Below are 23,989 nucleotides of genomic sequence, written 5' to 3' on the forward strand. Positions count from 1 at the left end.
GGTCACATATTTTTGGAAACCGGGTACCCGGTATCTGTTTTTTTTTTTTAATTACTTTTTCATAAATAAAATAATAATGGTGTCTATTAAGCTAATTTTGGGTTGAATCTTAATATAATTTATCTCCCGTGGATAAATTTTTTTTGTATAATTGTTCTTACTTAAACCAATGTGTAACAATATTATTCTTGAATTTTCTTCATTTTTCTTTTATGACTAATTAACCTAAATATTTTTAAAGAGTTAGTATTTGAATTTTATGTAAAAAAATATTTTAAATAAAAATAGAGATAAAAACGCATAGTTGAACCAAAAAAGACAAAAAAAATAAAAAAATAAAAAAACCTTCTAAGAAAACCGGGTATCCGGTTTCCGACCCGATTTAAACCGGGTCGGAACCGGATCACAATTTCAGGTACCCGAAAAAGCGGGTACCCGGATTTCCGGATCCGGGTCGACCCGGTACCCGGTTTTGAACACCCCTAGCTACTGGTGTCTATTGCAGGTGTTGTTGTTGGGCTTGGTCTGAGACACCCAATTAGACACCCAATCCGCATGACTTGACATAAGCTTGACTCTAACTAGAGCATTATTCGCCAAAATTTCACCTGAATTTAATATGATTCGACCTAAAGCGATCCAATTAAGAAAAACTCACCCTATGTCAACAAGAACTCAATTACCTCTAAGTGTAACCAATTTGAACCCAATTTGGTTTTGTTCACCTTTATTTTGACCCATACTTAACCTTGACCTAAATAGATATTACTGGATTATTCACTCAAAATCAAAATGACTTGGACCATATATAATTCAACCTTTTAAGACACAAAATACTCAAACCCTCAAATGTTCTTGATCTCAATAACCTCATTGTAATTGATATCTACTACAAGAAGATAAGTATGCCAAAAAACCACTTGTCAGTAACCTGCATCCTCTTCAAATGGTGGTCTAACACTAGTAAGAGTAATCTGAGTGTAATTCTAATTTGTATTTGACCCCACCCGAGAGCAACCTATGCTGGTAAGAAATTAAACAACAAGTCTTGTATGTGATCGTCTTATCATGATACAAACTTATATAATTAGTCCATTTATCTAGTTGATCATTTAAGATTGTAAGTGATAGCTTTAAGTTTATATATAAGTATCACTCTAAGACTATAAGAAGTAATCACTTAAAAACTGTAACTGATCACTTTAAAGTTATATATGATAACTTTAAAATAGTAAATGTACATTGAGTCAATCGAATAAAATTGGTCTCATTGTGAGACTGTCCCATATAAAAATTTGTGTAAATTAAAAGAATAGAAAATAAAATCCAACATGTATCAAACTAGTAAACAAGGTGGACAATTTGTTGAAAATAGGAGAGGTTGATTCTATAAAAAATTTGTGTACAAGAACATAATTCAAATTGCAATACCTTGGTAGACAAGTAGCCATACAGTATTTTGTAATGTACTCTAATGTAGAGATTGACCTTACAACCATGCAAGCCTACATGTGTTTACAAGAAAGCCTAAAAACAAGAGTACTCCTTAAGTGAAGTCTTTTTATTGGTACACCATTAATAATCCTTTTCTATGTGTTTTAGTCATCAATTAACCTAATTTGACATAAAAAAGTGCACACCTTATCTATTAGAAGTATTTCTTTGAGAATGTACCAAATTATACTAATTTGTCTTTTAAAGGAATTCCATGCAAACAAATTAAATTTCTCATGAATGGTAGTTAATAGAAGATAAAATGGTAAGAAAATACTCATAAATTAGGTCACAATGTAGAACAAAGCTTGTGTTTTGCAAAATAATAAATAAAATACAAAAGTATTTTTTTAGGCTGAGTAAATTTTAAATGGCACAAATTCTTAATAAGACGGTCTCATGGTAATACTATCTTTATTGGTTGACCTATATACATTTAGTTTATTAAAGTGATCAATTATAATTCTAAATTAACCAATTAGAGAAATGCGCTAATTATATAAATGGGCTCTTCTCATGGTGAGACGGTTTCGTACAAGATGAATTGTTTCAATGGACACATAAAAAAAGTTGAAATTATCTATGTATTTTCAACGGATAGATGATAAGTTGAAATTACCTTATATTAGAAATAGTTATAATTCAATTGCTACACAAATTAGTGGTGCTTGGAAAATTTAGTAGATTGACTAAATTAAGTAAATAATTTATGCCTTTAGCTAAGAGGGTCGATGATACATATTTCAAATGTTAATCTCTTAGAACCAAAAGTGTATCCATGCATAGACTTTAGGATCACTCTAAAACTAACAACACAACAAACAAATTAAGTCTATGTAGCTAGTTTCTTTTTTACCTAATCATTTGGGATACATCCTATTTAAGGTTCTTCTATTATTGCAAGTTTCATAATCATTCTCATAATATACTACTAGTCTCAATTAGCTTCTTAGTTTGCCAACTATGGCAACTTTTCCCAAAATTTTGGTCATTGCTATTTTTAGCATGGTGTGCTCGTTGTTTTGGAACACTAATGTTGTTGATGCAACTAACACCGGCATCACTAGGCACTACAAGTTTGATGTACTTGAAAAAGCTTTTTAGATTTATAAGGGTTTATTTGTTTGGAAAATGGCCGTCGGCCGGTGTTGTTTGCTGGTTTGACCAGTTGGAAGTATTGGCTGATTTGTTAGCTGATAAGCCAACTGTTTAAGCCAACTGATATGAACATGTATGATATTTTTACTCCTCTGTCCTATTGAGATTGTTATAACACCTATTAATGTGAGCTTTTGAGTTTAACTACAGCAATCTCAGTGGAATGGAGGATGAGTTGTTGACTGTTGATTTTATATATATTAAAGAAAAAGTGAGTCAAAAATTCAAGAGTGAACGAAAAAGCTAGACTTTTGGTTTTGGCTTAAAGGAAAATTTTTTTACTAAGCCATTATACCAAACACTTTTTATAGTTGTTTGACCACCTAGTTAAAAAGTCAAAAGTCAAAAAAAAAGCCAATGTAAAAACCATTTTCCACCCACTATGTTATTGTTGAATGCAACACTGAAATAACCTATATCTAACCATTGTGTTTGTAGATAAAGCTACAAAATGTGACAAGATTATGCCATACCAAAAGCATTGTGACAGTAAACGGACAGTTTCCAGGGCCTCGAATCGTTGCTCGAGAGGGTGATCGACTTGTTATCAAAGTCGTCAACCATGTCCGGAACAACATTTCCATCCATTGGTATCTATTACTCACCTTTCGTCGTTGCAAAGTTAGCATTATAAATCTTGGTTGATACAATTTAAAACTAATCTGCGTGACTGTATAAATAGGCATGGAATCAGACAGCTACTGAGTGGATGGGCAGACGGTCCAGCATACATCACACAATGTCCTATCCAAACCGGACAGACTTATGTTTATAACTTCACCATTATTGGGCAGCGAGGGACACTTTGGTGGCATGCTCACATTTCGTGGCTAAGATCAACCCTCTATGGACCTATCATTATTCTCCCAAAACGCGGTGTTCCTTACCCTTTTTCTCAGCCTTATAAGGAAGTTCCACTTATGTTTGGTAATGCGTGTAGCTCATATTATACTGCTATACCCTATGTTACTCGGACTCTTCATTTTGCTTCATGTAACCATGTCCGATCCTTGATGCTCAGACATTGGTATGGCACTTAGACACTCCAAATTAGGCGGAAAATTAAATATGTAGACGCATCCGACACTTGAACACGTACCAGTATCTGACACCAGCACCCAAGTCCAAGTAACATAGGCTATACCGATTTCTAAGTACATGTTTTAGTTCTAATTTGTGGTTGGGAATTGCAGGAGAATGGTGGAATGCGGATCCTGAAGCAGTGATTGCGCAAGCATTGCAAACAGGAGGCGGCCCAAATGTATCGGATGCCTACACCATCAATGGCCTTCCTGGACTATTATACAATTGCTCCGCAAAAGGTATCTATCTATCTATCTATACGTATATATACATACAAAAAAGTCGATGATCATGTATTCATGTATGTGCAGATACATTCAAGTTGAGTGTAAAACCGGGGAAAACTTACCTCCTTAGACTGATAAACGCGGCACTAAATGATGAACTATTTTTCAGCATAGCAAATCACACTCTTATCACAGTGGATGTAGATGCCATCTATGTTAAGCCCTTCGAAACAAATACAATTATCATAACACCCGGTCAAACCACCAATGTTCTGCTCAAAACCAAGCCTTATTATCCTAATGCTGACTTTCTTATGATGGCTCGGCCTTATGTTACTGGAAATGGGACTTTCGATAACTCAACAGTCGCGGGAATCCTTCACTACAACCACCCAAAACAATCAACGAAGCTTCGTGTTTTTAAGCCCACATTACCAGCTCTAAGAGACACATCTTTTGTTACTAATTTTACTAGTAAACTTAGAAGTCTAGCAAATGCAGAGTATCCTGCTAATGTACCTAAAAATGTCGATAAACATTTCTTTTTTACGATTGGGTTAGGAACAAACCCGTGTCCAAAAAATCGAACATGTCAAGGCCCGAGTAATAAAACCATGTTTGCTGCAGCTGTTAACAATGTGTCCTTTGTTATGCCTTCAAAAGCTCTTCTACAAGCCCATTTTTTGCATCAAAATAATGGGCTTTATTCCACTAGTTTTCCCTCCTCACCTTTAATTCCCTTTAACTACACCGGAACGCCTCCTAACAATACGATGGTGATAGACGGGACTAAGATGGTTGTTCTTCCTTTCAACACGAGTGTCGAGCTCGTGTTGCAGGATACAAGTATACTTGGGGCTGAAAGTCATCCCCTTCATCTTCATGGGCTCAATTTCTATGTGGTTGGTCAAGGATTTGGAAATTTTGATCCTAATAAAGACCCTGCTAAGTACAATCTTGTTGACCCTGTTGAGAGGAATACCGTTGGAGTTCCTGCTGGTGGGTGGGTTGCTATTCGTTTCCTTGCTGATAATCCAGGTATAGTAATATTCATATCCTTAAAATATCAATCTGACTCAAATATTGTTGGGATGGTTTATCCCACGTCGATGAATTAAAGATAGTGTGCACACTTTATAGTAGAGCTCTTTCACTCATTCTCATATGGTTTTGGGATGATGTGTATACAGGAGTTTGGTTCATGCATTGCCATTTGGAAGTTCACACAAGCTGGGGATTGAAGATGGCTTGGGTTGTGGAAGATGGAAAACATCCTAATCAAAAGCTGCCACCACCACCACAAGATCTGCCTAAGTGCTAGATGTTGTTTTGTGACAACAGACAAGTTTCTGACTAGAGTCTCTAGCAGAGATTGATCGTGCATTTTCCCTGAATTGCTAACCCTTTACTACTCCGTACATTTTAGTTTGTCTTAAGTTTGAATTTTTTTTATTTTGTAATTTGTTTTCTCGTTTTATTTTCTTTTAAGATTCATTTTGAATGACACATAGTTATGAATTTTTTTTAATGCATGAGTGTAACTTCCATGTAAGTTAATTCGAAGGAAATATCTTGAATTGAATTTATCTATTTTACATTTTTTCCTAAGTAATATGCATTATTATAAAAAAACAAAAGGATTATGTTATTACAGTTCGTCTTGTATGAGACTGTCTTATCATGAGACGCCCATATAATTAGCTTATTTCTCTAATTATAAGTGAAATAATTACTTTAATAAATTAAAAGTACATGAACTCTTTTTATCTTTTATTCTGGATCAAAAATAAATGAGACCACCCTGAGTCAGTGTATGCAAGACTTATTCTTTATTCAAGACATACTCGTTAAAAGAGAATAAGAAGGTACCACACTTTGGTGGCCGGCATGCCCAAATTTCACATCAAAGTAATGTTTGTTTCATAGTAAAAGCTAATTCCAGTCTGTTTTTTATGTTGATGCACGAACATATGAGACTTTCTTTCAACAAAATCCTCATACTAAGACCCACAAACCAATCCTAAATGTGGGGAAAGTTATTACAACTATGCAACTAATGTAACTAGTTACAAAGGTACAATAGAACCAAAAGTAAATAGATCAACTAACAAGTCTTTTAAGTTTAGGTTTTTTGTAAATTACAGATTTGATGTTTATTTTTTGCGAATTATAGCCTTGAAAATATCAAAGTGTACACCATTCGAGTCAAGTGATCGTTGACCAACCCACATGACCTTTGATTATCCTAAATGACTGTTGACTATACTAATTACCTTTGACTTTTGTTGACCACCTAATCACCTTTGACTTTCCTAATTACCAAGTGTACCCTTGTGTTTTAGCATTTTAATGGTGTTTTTACCCATTATAACGATATTTTTTCAAAATACGGACGTCACAATTATCTTGATGGGATAACTCTTCCGGAAATTTGGTCGAAACAAGTACTTATTCGCCTATTTCATAGCACGTAAACCGAAAAAGATATCTAATGTCGTTTTTACCTATCATAACGATATTTTTTTTTAAAAACGGATGTCATGATTATCTTTATGTGATAACTTTTTCGAAAATCCGGTCAAGTACTTATTTGTCTTTTTCCCGACAGCTAAATCGAAAAAGATATTTAACGTCTTTTTTACCCATCATAACGATATATTTCCAAAAAACGGACATCGCGATTATCTTTATGGGGCAACTCTCCTTTAACATCATTTTCCATTTCTATATATGTCTTTTTCATGTTGCATCATTTTTATTTTTGAACATTGGCCTACCATTTTTTTTAATGTCATCCTTACATTCTAACTTTCTATTTATTTACACAATTCACCCTCTATTTTCATGTCTTAGCAAATATCTACGTTTTTCTTTAAACAAACAACTCACTCTCACTTTGCTATTATCCCAAAGATAGAGAAAAATATATAGTAAATGGTAATAAATCACAATCTACTACAACTTTTTGTGGCTTACAAGTGATGAAAAGGCATAGTAAGATCCCTAATGCCTCTCAAGGTTGGTACTTGGTACACATAAAGAGCAGCTGTCCATTACTTCCATTTGTTATTAGGTGTACACCCAAAACAATCCTTAAACTTAAAGGCAAACCTACCCTTATACAAGTACTTCATATAAACATCCCTAACTTCCCATATATGCATCTCATCTTCTAGAAATGGCATCAAACCATTTAATTAAGATTAGGGCTATAATGGTGCTAGCTACGGTCATGGCGGTCGTAAGCATGGTTATGGTTAAGGGTCAAGAAACGGGGACTGGGTTGTCCCCTTTGCCTGCAGCTGAAGCTGGAAATGGCTTTGTATTGCCAATTTCAGGAACATTGCTTATGTCTTCTGTCTTAATGTCTCTAATTGCTGTATTCTGAGTTTATATGGTTTTCATATATGCTTGTATTTTCTTTTGGTTTGCATATGGATGGACTACCTTATAGAATTCTTTTGGTTTCTTCTATTGAGTAATAATTGGTTCACTACTACATAATATAAAAGTATTACATATTCTACTATATATAGGTGTACTTGTCTATGGTTTATTGACATGATTGTGTAGAATATATGAGTCAAGACATTGGATATATATGTGTTCATTTCCATTTATTTTTGTTGATTTTTCTTTCACAAATTATCTTGGAGTCTCAACCGTCAGCTTAAGCTTTTGGTTGAGTTGATTCCTTGACATGGTATCAGAAGCCAATGTGACAAGAGGTCACGGGTTCGAATCTCAACCACCCCTCATTTAAAGTGGAATATTCAGCCCCTATGCGCATCCACACTTCTAGCCCAAAAGGCTCTCGTGTAAGGGGGTCTGTTATCATCATCATTATCATCATCTTACCCAGTGTATCCCGCTCATAGAAAAACGATGGACAAGATCTGGGGAGGGAAGGACGGCGGCAACTCATACCCATAAAGGAAAGCGCGACCAAAGGAGTCCCCCAACTTGAGAAAGATAAGAAGACGTAATTACACGAGAAAGATAAAATAAATACATATAAATAAAATAACATATATATGTTAGAGCCTCAACCATCAGCTTAAACTTTTGATTGAGTTGAAATTTTGACATTTTATATGTGAGTTAAATAGCTTATCTAACTCAAATTTTCTCTTACAAAAGTAATTATTTTTCATTTTGCTAAAAATAATGTGTTTTGTCAAAATTAATTTATTTCTGTATAGGTCTACTAGATTATGATCCATTAACAAATTTCTCACGTAAAATTTAGATTTGATTGGTGTATGTTTTGATTTTGGGTTGACTTTTATTGTTTGAATTAAGGTGAGTATTTGTTTAAATTGGTTCGATTAAGAATGAGCTTAGTGATTTAGTTTGATTCGGATCCAATCACAAAATTAAGCGAATATAAAATTAGTTTTGGTTACAACTTACATACAAGTATGGATAACATGCAAGTACAATTTGTTGTTTTGCACCGCATTTGTCCAAATTAAGACATATATGTAATATGAGTATGAATTTTGTTGGTATATGTGAGTATTAAAAGTATTATCCACTATAAATAATATAGACGTAATCACAATAGAATAAAAATCGGCCTTTTATAAGAAGTAGTATATGATTTTTAAGTATGAATGCTAAATAAATGATTGCGAATAAGTAATGATTCACACGTTTCTAATAGTGAATTAGTCCAAGAATCCCAAGTTTCCGGCTAGCCGTTTCAAAATTCAAGCCGTCCAACCTTAAGACAGCCACGTAATTGAAGATTTTCAATAGAGCTTTTAAGTTTTATAGCGAACATAATGAAAAATATTTGTATAATCAAATGTCACATTTATTTTTTGATTTATTTTTATAAATCACTCTTTGTTCGTATTTTATTCTCAATTTAAAAGTTAAAGTATAGCTTTTTTGAAATTTTATTTGATTTGTCTCTCAATTTAAATTTTTTTAATATCAATTTTTCGTCATTTTGAACTAAGCATAATTAGATATATTTAGAATTAAAGTGGTACAACGAAAAATGTGCGAAATCTAATTGGACATTTGATTTATTAGGAGGGAGTAATAAATACATGACTCGTTCAATCAAACCCGACCAATCAATCTAACATGGATGATTAAATACTGATTGACTTTAAAGCGAACCATCACAATCAAGCAAATGACTTTTATTTTATAAAATCAAAAAATATTCAAATGCAAATAAATTATTTTAAATAGCAAATGACTTTTATGTTTTGACACAAATTAAGAGTTAGTTATACATAAAAATCAATATATAATCTCAAACCTAACACCAAAGGTTAATAATTATATATTTTGTTAAACTTATTATACACTAAATGTCTTTTATTTAGAAATGATGAAAGATTTATTTATTGAAACTCAATGAGAGCACAATTGATAAAAAAATAAGATATATATATATATATATATATATATATATATATATATATATATATATGACATGAGGGCACCTAGATCCGCCCATAATTAAAATTACATATGATGTATGTTAATAAAACTCAATTGATAACAACATATTCTCTCAAACTTCACCTTATGTAACAGATTGACAGTCACTTAATGATATTTATATAATGAAATATTATTGTATTATAATATAATGATTAATCCATCCAAGATGTGTAATTTCCAAGCAACATGACATGTGAACTTCTAGAACATGATTGATTGTCACTCATCTTCTTAGCCCCAGATGATCATAAGCCAACCAATCTCTGTGACACTTTCAAGCTTGCACCAATCTGTCAGTCTTCTTGTGTGGGCCCCTTTTTACTCCTTTAAAAGCCCCTCTTCACCCAATTCCTTCATTCATATTTCATCTTCTCCAACAATTACCCAACTAATTACCACAAAAAAACACCACCATCTTTCTTATTCTCCAATTGATCATCAAGAATGGCAGGAGCTATTAAAATGAATGCATTAACCATATTTGTTGCTGCTGTTTTAGCAATAGTTGGGGCAGTAAATGGTCAAGATTTGGTTCCATCACCCGGACCCGCACCCGGACCCGCACCCGGATCAGGGATCTCTCTACCCGTTTCTACTGCTCTTATTGCATTCTCTCTTATTTTCTCCGTTTTTTCTATCATCTTCAAGCACTAATAACAGATATTCATATTCATATTCTATTCTTTTTTTTATGCAGTTTTTGTTTGATGTAAATTGCTCCTATTTATTTGATCAGATTCATACTCCATTATCTATGATTTGATCGCATTCATTATTCTTTGTATCAATTATTAATAAAATTTAAAACTTTTGACAATTTTGTTGAGCATTGATAAAATTATAGTTCTTCCGTTATATATTACTTAGCAACAATAGTAGATAATGCACTATTTATTCATCACTCTTAATTTATGATTAATTTTTAATTTACAAGTTTAAAAGATAGTCCAGTGGAATTTTGTTTTATTCGTCTCAGATTATTAATATAAAATTTTAATGATTTTTATTATCTATTATGAATATAAAGGATTAAACTAGTACATTAAACTGTATGAAAAGTCAAACAACCATAACTATTTTGTCAAATATCTCCTTAAACAATCGCTTATCTAGTTAACTTAAAAGCCAACAAAAACAAACATTAGTACTACAACTAGTCAAATAAGTCAACGAAAAATAGGCAAAAATACTAAAGCTAATGAAATTTGTAGATATTGTATTTCCAGGATTATATACTCGCATTTACAACAAGTTCAACCCTAATAATTTAACATATATAAAGATACATAATCAATAAAATTTTATTTAATTCATCTTGTAAAATTTGTCATAATTTACACAATTAAATACTTATTTTACTCCAGTAATTAAAAGAGTGCGTTTTAAATAACATGAAAACAATAAATTTAACAACTATTTAAGATAAGTATAATTTATTTTGTTAATTAATTATACACAAAAATTCCTAATCAATAATTATAATTTATAATCATTCTAAAAAGACAATACAAATAACAATAAAGTAATTAAAATAAAAAAAATTAGATCTTAAAAGTTTCATCCTATTTAATTCTTCACATAAGATAATTTATTAGTATTATAAATCACCGTTATGTACGGAGGATCAGATAAGCATTCCTAATGCCATGTACCAACCAATTGGTCATGAATCAATCCATTTGGCACCGCCCAAAATTTGGCCAGTTCATTATTTACCGGTTATCACTGTCGTATTACACATGTACTTTCAATTTTCACCAACCTTATTATTCCCTTGCATGCATCTCTTAATAAACGTATATATTAAGAAATAGTTTGTGAAGATGACAAATGAAACAGTTAATTCATTAAAGCTTAATATATGTTTATATTTACATTTTTCTCATGGATTGATTTAATTAAATGGTCCCGTAAAAAGACCGTCTCTTATAAGAATTTGTGCAAATAAAAAATGCGTGAATATATAATTGAATAATACTCCATCTTATTCACTATTTTTATCTTATTATTTGATTTATTAATACTATTTTTTAATTTGTATTTTATTTTTAATCTAATCTATAATTTAAAACATAATTAAATGGATATTCCATTCATTTCAATGGAAATTTTATTAAAATCAACATTTTATAAGTTTTAATTTAAAATAATTTGAGACATTTACGATTGAATATGTACATTGACAAACATACAAAACCAAATGGACCAATAATAGTAAATAGGAGAAACTATTAAAAAAGAGAATAAATACATAAAGAGAATAAAAGATATTAATTGTCAAAATAATGTATAATTAAATGACATTGCTTGAATTTGGGCAAATTTCAAATAACAAATAAATTTAATTTTAATTTTTATGTCTATATATATATATATATATATATATATATATATATATATATATATATATATATATATATATATATTAAAAACTAATTTATTATTTTATGCAAATTATTTATAAAAAATAAAATGGAGTCATATTTGATTTGGATGAATATAGAAAACTTAAAAGAGCTCTAAAGCAAAATCTTGGACCCATTCCAACGTTACTCCATGTCAATATAGTTGTCACTCTCAGGAGACTTAAGCAGCCAATATGGCTCTCAATAATAAGCCTTTATATATCTCTTTTTTACAATCTGTATTTTATTTGGTCATAGTATTTTGCTAGAAATTAACTATGATTTGTATCTAATATGATATTATAATCGGGTCCTATGAGGTCACACATATAAATAATCGATCGGATATATATTTACACCAAGAACATAAAATGCTTATTGGATACTTAAAGTATGAGGAGTTATACATAAATTGATTATATGTTTAATTGTGAATTAAAGCATGCACTTAATCATCATAAGTATTACTTGAAATGTGAAGAGTTACTAGTGGTTTATTGTGTGTTTTAATTAGGAATTAAAACAAACATTATTTATTAACATTAAGACATGTAAAGGTTACATGTAATGCTATATGAAGAGGTGATACATGGTGTATAAATAGATGCATTTTGTTTATCTTTTACATAAACATTATCATTTCGAGTATTCTCTACACACTCATATTCTCCACCTAAAAAAGTAATGAGAAAAGGGCTTTTTCTTATTCCGCACTAGCATGCGTGGTGATTTATTCGATGCTTGTGGACCAACATTAGAGGAACGACATTTGACGTTCTATTATCTCTATTTTGGTATATTTCATACTCGATTATATAACGTGGAATTCACACATCAAGGGTATGATATTCTTTATAATTGGTAATTCATATTATGATATACATGCTATTCTGTTTAGATGTTAAGAAATAGTTTCTTGTAATTCTATTTCACGCATCTATATTCCTACAGTATCTTCTGTTCCACTTATTTTACATTATTTGGGAAAATATTACGATTTATGAGAGTTTATTTATCTAAATGATGTAAAATGAATGTAATAGAAGAGTATTAATAATGTATTTGTAGTATATTTATCATTTGTTTCCATTATTTATGAATAATTCCAATGTCATTTACACATTTTTCTTTCTCTTGCTTGCGGATTTGGTTTTATTACTATCATACTACCTCCGTTCTTTTAATCTTGCTTTATTTGACCATTGTACATTATTTATTAGCAAATTTGACTCTTATATTGTCGTTAATTTATAAGTTAAAAACATAGCCATATAACATCTTGTTTGAATATTAATTTGTAGTTTCCATAGTTTTTGATAAACATAAATAGCGATATAAAGAATTGAAAACTAATTCATTTATAAGTTAAAACATAATTTATTTATAAAAAGCTAATCATAATAACTAATTAATTAAAAGATTTGGTGATTTTTGAACGAAAGTAAAGATAGCGAGTTATAATTGCTAACATGTGCATCTAGTTCATTTATAAGGTTGTGAGTTGTGACTTTGTGTGCAAACGACTAAAAACCCCTTTCGTGCTTACTTAGCTTGCAATCATAATTTATAAAGTGTCACCCTGAACTAATTAATTTGCATAGGATAAAAATAAATTTCAAAATACGTGAATAAGAAGAAAAAGTAAGATAATTGATAACACTTCGTTTTGACGAGACCGTCTCATAATGAGATTGTCAATTTAAGTCGGTCCAATTCGCTCGTGTAAGAATCTGGGTATTTTTTTGATTTTCTGAGCATTTTTCAATTTTGATCTTAAAGGTATCAATTTTGACCTTAAAGGTATCAATTTTGAAAATTGATACCTTAAAGGTCAAAATTAATAAATGCTCAGAGAATTAAAATGTTGTTACACATGCGAATTAGGCCAGCCCAAATAACAGTCTCATAATGAGATCGTCTTGTCCAAGTTTTGGTGAATTAATAAATGAAAATTGAAGAAAGAATATAGATTATGACCAAAAATATAAATGAGCTAAATTTATATATTGGGACACACTAAATTAAAAATGAGGCGAATTTCGTAGGGCCAAAGGAGTATGAAGTTCTTTTGATTTTTTTTGATTTGTTTAATATTTCTTAGGCTTAATAATTTGGAGATTAAAAATAAAAATTTAAAATAATATATGTTTAATTCAACCTAATTTTACTGACTTAACTGATTTTTACACTTAACTGATTTTTACTGATTGCAGTTATTTAAATTTTGCTAAACTTATTTTTAGTGAAATGATTAATAGAATTATAGGCAGAGAATTGAAATGGAAGGTTTTCAATTGTGATGGACTATTTAGGATATGTTTGGGCTTAATAAGCTAGCTTGTAAGTTTGGAAGTAGTTGAAGAAATGAATCACAACTCCATTAAAATAATTAATTGAGAAATTTATTGTTTATATTTAAAGTTATAACTAAAAATTATGAAAAATGAATATTTCATGTTATGAAAAATGCAGCCAAACAATAAAACAAGATTTCAATGATTAAATTTTAATATTCTTATATATTAATTAGCCGCAATATGTAAAATATATTAAAATGATGAACAATGTGATTTTTACTTTGAAACCCTTACTAGAAGTTGGGTATTGTGGATGCACCGGTGCAAAATCAAGAGGTATGATGGAAATCTTAGAGCCGATGAGCCCTTGTATCCCGTTTGAATCTTTTGGGTAATACACAAAATCTTTCCAAAAAAAAATTTGCGATTAGACGATTTAAATAAAATTTCACTTGCCTATATTTATTTTTGCACTTCAGCTGCAATGTATAATATAAACATGAACGATGAATAGTGTCAATAACTATAATTTAGAGAGTATTTCCAGACGAAATAAGAATATAATTACAATTTATAATATAATTACAATTAATAGCATAAACTTTTGCCTAAAATGGTTTATTTGTTTGAAAGTTTTTGCTGTCAAAAACAATGGACAGGAAAGGTTCAGCAAAGAGGGGCCGAATATGATGATGCATGCACGTTACAACTTACATGAAATGATGAAATGATCTTTGTTGGATGGCTTAGTCTTACAATGATTATTTCAATATACTTCACTCAACCCAAATACCAAATTAGTTGGTGAACCAATTCAATTAAATCGAAGTATTTCATTCGGTTCATTATATCATACTCCCTTCCATTCTTTTTACTTATTCTAGTTTTTTATTGGGCAAGTACATTTTATGTGCCTATTTCTATTTTGAGACCTGGATTTATAGGTGGTCTCCTCATTTTCTTAATATTAAAAATACTCAATATTGCATATGACTTTACTATTTTAGGTGGTCCCCTCATTTTCTTAATATTTGTATCCAAATCAAATAGGACAACTAAATTGAATTGGAGGGAGTATAATACTATAAAAATATCAGAAAGTTTCAAGTGTCATCTTCTAAGGAGGCATGAGAAATGCAAATTTTTCATAAGATTAAAAAAAACTAAATGGCATATTGATTGGAGTAATTTTTATTTGGTAATAGTATGAATAAAAGTGGTAATCAAATCATGCATTGTACGGTACTCTAAAAATGTTGAAAAATTCCAAGTGTCATTCTCTATGGAGGCATGACAAAGGGAAAATTTTCATTGGATTAGAAATAACTAAATGGTATATTAATTGGAGTAATTTTTATTTGGTAACAGTATGATTAAAAATGGTAAATGACTAAATTAAAACATATAACAATAATTAAGAAAATAAATATAGTAAATATTTTGACTTAATTTTTTTTATTAGGATGGGAAATAAAATCAGAAGATTATATGCACAAATATTTTGATTGAATCGACTCTAATTACTTTTGAGAGAACATAATATAAAGATTATCATAAGTTTATATTATTTGAATATTACATAATACAAAAATAGTAAATTAAATAATCAAAATGACAATTAAGAATATAAATATCGTAAATATTTTGACTTAATCCTTTTTATTAGGATGGGAAATAAGATCAGAAGATTATGTACACAAATATTTTAATTTAATTGACTCTAACTATTTTTGAGAGAACATAATATAAAGATTATCATAAGTTTATATTATTTGAATATTATATAATACAAAAAAATAAATTAAATAATCAAAATGACATTTAAGAAAATAAAAATAGTAAATATTTTGACTTAATCGTTTTTATTTGGATGGAAAATAAGATCAAAAGATTATGTACACAAATATTTTGATTTAATTGACTCTAACTACTTTTGAGAGAACATAATATAAAGATGATCATATGTTTATATTATTTGAATATATATTGGAAAAATTATAAAGAATAATACAATATTTTGTTAATTTTCCTACAATAATACCAACTATTGATTAACCATGAATAATATCAACTTAAAGGAGTGTTTTTTTTATAAAATCCCTAACATGTTAAAAATCAAACTATAGGTGATTGTAAGACAAAAAAATTGTTAAATTAGTTAATAAATTAAAGTTGGTATTATTCTAGGAAAAAACTTCCCTAAGTTGGTATTATTCATGATTAATCAATAGTTGGTATTACTGTAGAAAAATTAACAAAATGTTGTATTATGCACGATAATTTTTCCTATTATATAATACAAAAATAGTCAATTAAATAATCAAAATGACAATATGAATTAAATAAGAAAATCAATCATCAATTTTTGTTTGAATTTACAATTGATTTGATATAATAATAAACTAAGTTGAGATAGGTATTTTATTTTTAGAAGTTGATTAATAATTGAAAATTGAAACAATGAACAATACATATGATATTGACTAACTTAATCTAATTATTACCAATGTTAGCATATTAAAAATAAATATTAGCAATCAAATAATTTAATTTCAATACCAATTAGAAGAAATTTTTAAAAAGTATGATTTTTATATTGAGACTTTTATCAAGAAATATAAAATAAAATCAATGATTGATATATAGTATAATAAAAAAAAATCTAAGTATTAACAATTGAACATATTACACCTAATTTTATATGTAATTTTATTTTAAAATGAGATTAGTATTTTGATGCCAATGATATATATACTATCTCTGTGCTAATTATCTCAAAGCATTATTATTTTGGATTTTTTGTTTGATAAAATTAAGGTAAAAGAAACAAGTATCTTATTAACATTATCAATCAAAAAAAATCTTACACATACTATTTTTGGAACCGAATTAGATAATTATGACATAAATTATTTTATTACGCACTTTTATAATCATTTATCATTTAATATTTTTACTTTAATAAAACTAACTTATTTGTATATTACACGTGTACTTAAATAAAAATTAATTATTAAAAACTAAGGCTTTGTGCATGAAGCATGAATTAGATGTATAAACTCATATTGTTAAAATTTTCAAATATAAGCATTCAAAAAGAAAGGATTTTGACATTACTATATTGCTTTAATATGTTGGTTTGATAATATAACATATTCGTAAATGATTATGCTATAATTTTTTATTTTTTACGTTATATACAACGTGATACATTAAAGATTAGTACAATTTTCAACTTTTCAATTGAATTTATATAAATCATAAGTTAATTATCCGTACACAGGCACATGTACTAGTTTATTTATTATTATAACATTTTACATCCAATTTAGTGTTTTATTATAGGAAAAAGTGTAATTAATAATCCTATCTTTTAATTGTCAACTATAATTAAATTAAATAATTCTACATTTAAATTATTTTTTAGTAATTTAATATTTTTTATTCGTTTACTTTTAGCATATTAATAGATATGTTGTGTAATTATTCATAAGTGTCTCAATTATTTTTCTTCCTTCCTTTATTAGATGAGTGTAGATTTTGTCATGTTATACTACACAAGGCTAGGTAAAGTAGTGCTAGCTTATGATTGTTTTGGGGGAGTAGATGTGTAATTATTCACATATTAAGTGTCAAATTATTTTTAGTTTGTTAGCTAGCTATTTAATTATTAGAGCTTAATCCATTTGTCTTCTTCTTCATAGTAAGATATTCTATATACAAAATAATAATAATAATAATAATAATAATAATAATCCATCTAATCAACCAACCACAGGTGTTTGAAGAATAATTTTATAATTTCATTTATTTTATTTACCGCAGAAATTAAGAACTTATCAAACAACTTGAAGTTTAGTTATATTTTAAAAATTGAAATATGTAAGACATATTCACTGTACGGTTAGAACTAAATTAGAGTATAAATTTACTGAGTTAGGAAAAATTAAAATTAATAATCTAACATTTTATTTATCCGTTGTGAATAATATCAATTTAGGATTATTTTTTAATAATCCAATATTTACCTTTAGTTTGCTCACTAGTGGGAAAAACCTTATATGTTGCGCAACATATGCTGCGGTTCTATAAAAACGTAGCATAAAAGTAGTAGAAAAATTAGGCAAAAAAAAAAAAGGTATTGAACCGCAGCATATACCATATTTTTTTTTAGAAAATCCCGCCTTCATTCTTACAACAGATTCAAAATCCGCGAAAATATATTATTTGTTTTCAAAACCCGCCTTACTTCGACATTTGCTCATTTCTTTTCATCTTCTACAACCTTCTTCTTCAACCCATGAAAATTTGTTGTTCTTACTCTTCTTCTTCTTCAACCTTTAACTTCTTCAAAATCCACGAAAATTGTTGTTGTTCTTCTTCTTCAAAACCCATGTAATTGTTTTAGGGCTTCGTTTTTTTAAGGTATAATTTCTTCTTCAAAACCCATGAAAATTATTGTTATTCTTCTTCGTTTTTTTAGTTTTTCAAGCTTCATGGTGTTTTAGGGCTTAGTTTTTGTATGCTAGTTATGTGAATCTCACTTAGGTTTTTTAATGGTAATGGTACTTATTGTTGTCTTTGTTTTTTTAAGGTATATATTGTTGTCTTCGTTTTTTAATGCAAGTTATGTGAATCTCACTTAGGTTTTGACAAATTGGTGTTTGGTGATTGGTATGTGAAGGTATGTGAAGCTATTCTTAGAAGCATACAATATGAGTGCTTTTTAAACAATCTAAGGTATAATTTCTTCACCCTTTTAGTTTTTCAAGCTTTATGGTATTTTAGGATTTATTCAAGCTTCAACCTTTGAAAATATGTTGTGTAGGAGTTTGTTTTTGTGTATAAGTATGAATTTTACCACCCGTTTGGTTGATGGTAATGAAGTAATGAGAATGAAATGTTGTAATGGCAATAGTAATGAAGGAATAGATATGAGAATTGGTAATGAAGATTCTTTTGTTTGGTGTGCATGACTAAAGAATGGTAATGGAAGATAATATTCCATTGATTGCATTTGGTTGTTAGTAATAAAAAATGGTAATGACTCTTAGTTTCATTATTGTATATTTGTATCTAAAAGCATTATTGTATCTAAATTATTCTATCTAATGATTCTTTTTTTAATAATAATATTTTTTGGATAATTACATACATTACCTTTTTTTTCTTTATTATTTTATTTCTTCAGCTCGAAACAACATTACCTTATTTTATTACCACAGTAATACTTCATTACTATTACGGCCTAATACCAGGTTGTTTGATGGTAATAAAAATGGTCCTTTTTGGTAATTTCATTACCTTATTTTATTACCATCCATTATCATTGAAGGCATCCAAACAACCAAATTTTTTATTACTTAATTTTATTACCATTACAACCCTCTAATACCATGTACCAAACGGGCCGTTAAAGTATTATAAGTTTATAACTTGATTGTTGTGTATAATTTGATTGTTGTGTATAACTTGAAATGTTGTGTATGAGTTTATTTTTGTGTAATATTAGTATGAATTTTAACGTATAAAATTTATAACTTGAAATGTTGTGTATAACTTGAAATATTGTGTAAAATATTATTATGTATAATTTATGTAAGTATAAGTTTATAACTTGGAATGTTGTGTTTATAAGTTTGTTTTTGTGTATTGTAAGTATGAATTTCAAAATATAAGCTTATAACTTGAATGTTGTATATAAGTACGATTGTAAGTATATGTTTATAACTTAAAATGTAATTGTGTATAAGTTATATAAGTATAAGTTTATAACTTGAAATGTTGTGTAGATAAGTTTGTGTTTGTGTATTATAAGTATGAATTTCAAAATATAACTTTATAACTTGGAATGTTGTGTATATAAGTTTGTTTTTGTGTATATAAGTATGAAGAAGTATAAGTATGAATTTTAGCGTTTAAGGCATTGTATAACTTGAAATGTTGTGTATAACTTGGATTGTTGTGTATAACTCATTTGCGTTTTGTAAGTAATTTATCCTTGTTCCCAAGAATGTTTTTAAATATTCATGGTATATATCAAAATTGTTTGTGCTATGTGAATCTAAGTTTGTAATTCGAAGTTTGTTTTTGTTAAGGATTAAATTACGGGTTGTGCTTTTATGGATTGTTTTTGTTATTTGAATCTCATTTGAAATGTTAGTAATTTTACTAGTTGATGGATATATGATATAAGTAAGAATTATAGTATTGTGCATGTATAAGTATGAGTTTTAAAGTTTAAGGCATATTAAAATTGTGTTGTATTTGGTTGCAAATTGTAGTAGGTTGTATAAGTACGAATTTTAAAGTTTAAGGCATATTATTTTGTTGTAATATTAAGCTTGGTATGCACAACAAATTTCTTATGTTCTGTGTTTTATGTAACTACAGTATTGAAATACGTTTCTTGACATGCATCAAGTTATCGATGAAATGAAGGACAAGTTAGATCGTCGCGTTTCAACTAAATTTTTTTTTATGAGTCTACTCATTCTATCCAATCAGAGATGATCTCTCAAAGAGATTATCTTTCTAAAAAATGATTACGTAATGTAATATTGATCATACAATCCATGAAAATGAGTACTTATATATGGAGTATATTATAAAATTTGAAGATAGTATGGAGTAGAAGTAAAGCTTATAGAGATCCCCTATTCTATTGTAATTTTCCATGGTAGTTTCAAAATTGAGATATGAACTCCATTAATAAAATCATTTAGAAACTCCAACTCATTAAACCCCATAAACAAATGTATAAGGACAAAGCCATCTAACCAACATTTTCCAAATACTCCTAATAGTGGAACGTGCACCCATCATTGAATTCGGCACCGTATTAGACTTAGACAGCTAAATCTTCCGCCCAACATCTCAAGATGGAGTTGTCAACTTGTCATTGAAAAAATTAAGAAACTATTGATAAACACTAAAGTAATACATATTTTATACAATTTAAATATATTATTTTGATCATTTATATATAAAATTATACACATTTAAAAATTATTATTTCAAAAGCATGCGATTAGATGATTTAAATCAGATCTCACATGACTATACTTTTTCTTACACATCAGCCATAATATATAAATATTTCAGAATAGAGAAAAAAAATAGGTCTTCTAAAATCAAAGAAGACAATATTATATTAATGCGAATCGGATAGAAGGCCGGTGGGCCCAACACTTCTCTCTCCTCTTTCTTCTCCAAAGAATTCCTATTTATACTTGTTCACCATTCATAAAATTTGTCATCTCATCTTAATTCACCATATACAAAATACTAAAACACTCATATTTAATTTGTTCCTTATTTTTTGTTCAAGGAAAGCATAATGGCAAAAGCTATGAGTATTAACATAATCACCATGTTCATGGCTGCCATTGTTGCAACAGTTAATGCTCAAGAAATGGCACCATCACCCGCACCAGCTGCCGGTGCTGGGTTTGCTTTACCAGTTTCTACCGCTGTGGTTGCATTTTCCCTTCTCTTCTCTGTCTTTTCATTGATCAACAAGCATTAATTAGAAAGGAGTCTTTTTTTTGGCTTTAAAGTCTAATTTATTATGTTGTGATTTGTGATATTCTTGAATTGCTTCTTATTACAAATTAAATATTTTTGTTTATTCATTCATATTAATATTAATATTTTTTTCTACCAAAGTTATAATTGTCATTGATACCTTTTCTGGTTTCCTTATAATTATATTTATATATTTATACTTTATTTCATTTGTAACTTTAAACTTTAGTTATTTTCCACGCCATAGACAATTTTTTTTTTAATTTATGTGGTGACTTTGACCTTTTAATTTTTCACATAGTACAAGGGGAATTTTTTTTTTCATTTTTAATTTTACGCTATTTTTACCCAATGTAATCACATTTTTTTCAAAAAATAAACGTCGTGATCAACTTAATTGACCACATATTTAGAAATTAAATTGAAATAAATACTTAAATTAACCAAAAACTTCATTTTATTACCATATATGAAAAAGTTAAAAATTTAAAATTATCACGTAAATTTAAAAAAACATTTATGAATCACCAAATTAAATTTTTTCTTACTTTAAATAATATGAGTTATTCATGGAGAGATTGCGAGCCAAAGTAACCCAATCTAGGGGTATGAAGAATATGTTTAATTAAAAAAATTTGTATTTTGGACATTTAAATCATGTTTAGCTAGCTAATAAGATTAACGATAGAATAGCGATATGAAAAATTATTCATATAGGCTAAATTTTCTTTATTGTCATTTATACCACATAACATAAAAGTTAATTCATAGGGGGATTGTTAACATAACATAAAAGTTAACATAAAAGTTGTCATATAAATAATTTGACAAAAATCAATAACACAACATATATTAGATAATTAGATATTTCCATTGAGAATTTAAACCAACTTAATTATTATTAGTTTGGAAGCCTAAAAAAAGCAATTTTATTAGTTAATTAAATATATTTGTAACAAGGTTTGAACAATAAATAAATATAAAAACAATTTGAAATACGTAAATCTTTGTAGAATATTCGACAGTATTTCATATGTAATCTCAAAAATTATAAATGTCTAACAAATTAAAACGGTCAGCACCTCTGTTGGGATGAGTTATCCCACATCGATAAATTGAAAATGGTGTGCACGCTTTATAAGCTATTAGAGGCCTTCTTCCCATTGCCATATGATTTTGGGATGGTATATATCTCCTTGGCTTATGAAGTGTATGCACTTGTGTCCCCCGTTAATATGCTGGCATTCACAATAAGTCCAGCCTAATTTAAACAACGAGATATCATCTATCTTCAAATAAATAGGATAAAAATAGAGTTTTAAATTTAGAAATATTATCAATTAGTTCTTGCGTCCGCAAGTGAGGGAATTGAGATTTTGAAATGATCAAACCCGAGAGCAAAGGCTATAGATCAGATAATACACTACTAAATTTCTTTGAATCTATGTGTATTGGTTATACCTTCTACTAACCACTCAATAAATATTCGTTAATTAATACATGTGTATTCATTTATTGTTTAGTAACGTTTATTGAGAAGGATGTATTATGTAGTATTCTAATGATCTTATTGTTCGTTTGTTTCAAGATATGAAAATGTGTCGAAGCAAATTATAAAATTATTTTATAGATTGAATAAAAAACATTATAATTTTTACATATCGTTATGATTTTTATAGGAAAAATTGACATTAATAATCCAACATTTTATTCCTCCACTGTGATAATCTCACCTTTAGATTATTTTCAAATAATTCAGTATTTGCCATTAGTTCATTGTCAATTATCTAACATTTGTCTTTATTTGCTATTTGATGACAACATACCCTATTATTATTTATTAACAGTAATATGGTATGTTATGGGCAAATATATGGCAAATGTTGGATTATTAAAACATAATTTAAAAATATGATTATTCACAGTGAATGAGTGAAATGTTAGATTATTAATGTCAAATTTTCTTTTTATATATTAGAATATTATTTCATCGATTATACTCTCACTGGGTGTGAATTCTAAATCTGTCACTGGTTGCAATACATACTATCACTTCTTAGCGAATGAGTTTCACTGAATTGAACATGGTACTTGTTGATATGGGTAAATATAGAGAGTGCAAGAATTTAATCATAAAATCTGTAATTTTATTACTAGAGAGGGTAATATATATACAATTACAAGGAGGATTTGTTATATAATCCTAAAACAAACAAAATCAAGAAAACAAGAAATAATTAAGTAATTGGGTTTACATCCCCCTCAAAATGGGCTTGTGAGTAAGAAGACCAATTTTGCTAACAAACTTCTGAAATAACAACCGAGGAAGTGG

The 23,989-nt window shown here is 28.6% G+C and overlaps 1 protein-coding gene across 1 annotated transcript; it reads left to right on the forward strand.

Annotated features, from left to right (window-relative positions):
* Nucleotides 1-2,400: 2,400 nt before the first annotated feature.
* Nucleotides 2,401-5,549, forward strand: LOC130826798 (laccase-17-like). Its single transcript, XM_057692393.1, has 6 exons — nucleotides 2,401-2,577; nucleotides 3,091-3,242; nucleotides 3,335-3,579; nucleotides 3,846-3,974; nucleotides 4,047-5,000; nucleotides 5,153-5,549. Exons 1-6 carry the CDS (start codon nucleotides 2,458-2,460, stop codon nucleotides 5,281-5,283), a joined length of 1,731 nt encoding a protein of 576 aa, XP_057548376.1. The 5' UTR covers nucleotides 2,401-2,457; the 3' UTR covers nucleotides 5,284-5,549.
* The last annotated feature ends 18,440 nt before the right edge of the window (nucleotides 5,550-23,989 follow it).

Source organism: Amaranthus tricolor, chromosome 1, assembly GCF_026212465.1.
Source record: "Amaranthus tricolor cultivar Red isolate AtriRed21 chromosome 1, ASM2621246v1, whole genome shotgun sequence".
Lineage (NCBI taxonomy): Eukaryota > Viridiplantae > Streptophyta > Magnoliopsida > Caryophyllales > Amaranthaceae > Amaranthus > Amaranthus tricolor.

Excerpts from the sequence above, each read along its gene's own strand:
- LOC130826798 (XM_057692393.1), top strand. The coding sequence starts at position 2,458 with ATGGCAACTTTTCCCAAAATTTTGGTCATTGCTATTTTTAGCATGGTG. Across the intron at positions 2,578-3,090 it reads CTAGGCACTACAAGTTTGAT|ATAAAGCTACAAAATGTGAC; the intron begins GTACTTGAAAAA and ends TTGTGTTTGTAG. Across the intron at positions 3,975-4,046 it reads ATACAATTGCTCCGCAAAAG|ATACATTCAAGTTGAGTGTA; the intron begins GTATCTATCTAT and ends ATGTATGTGCAG.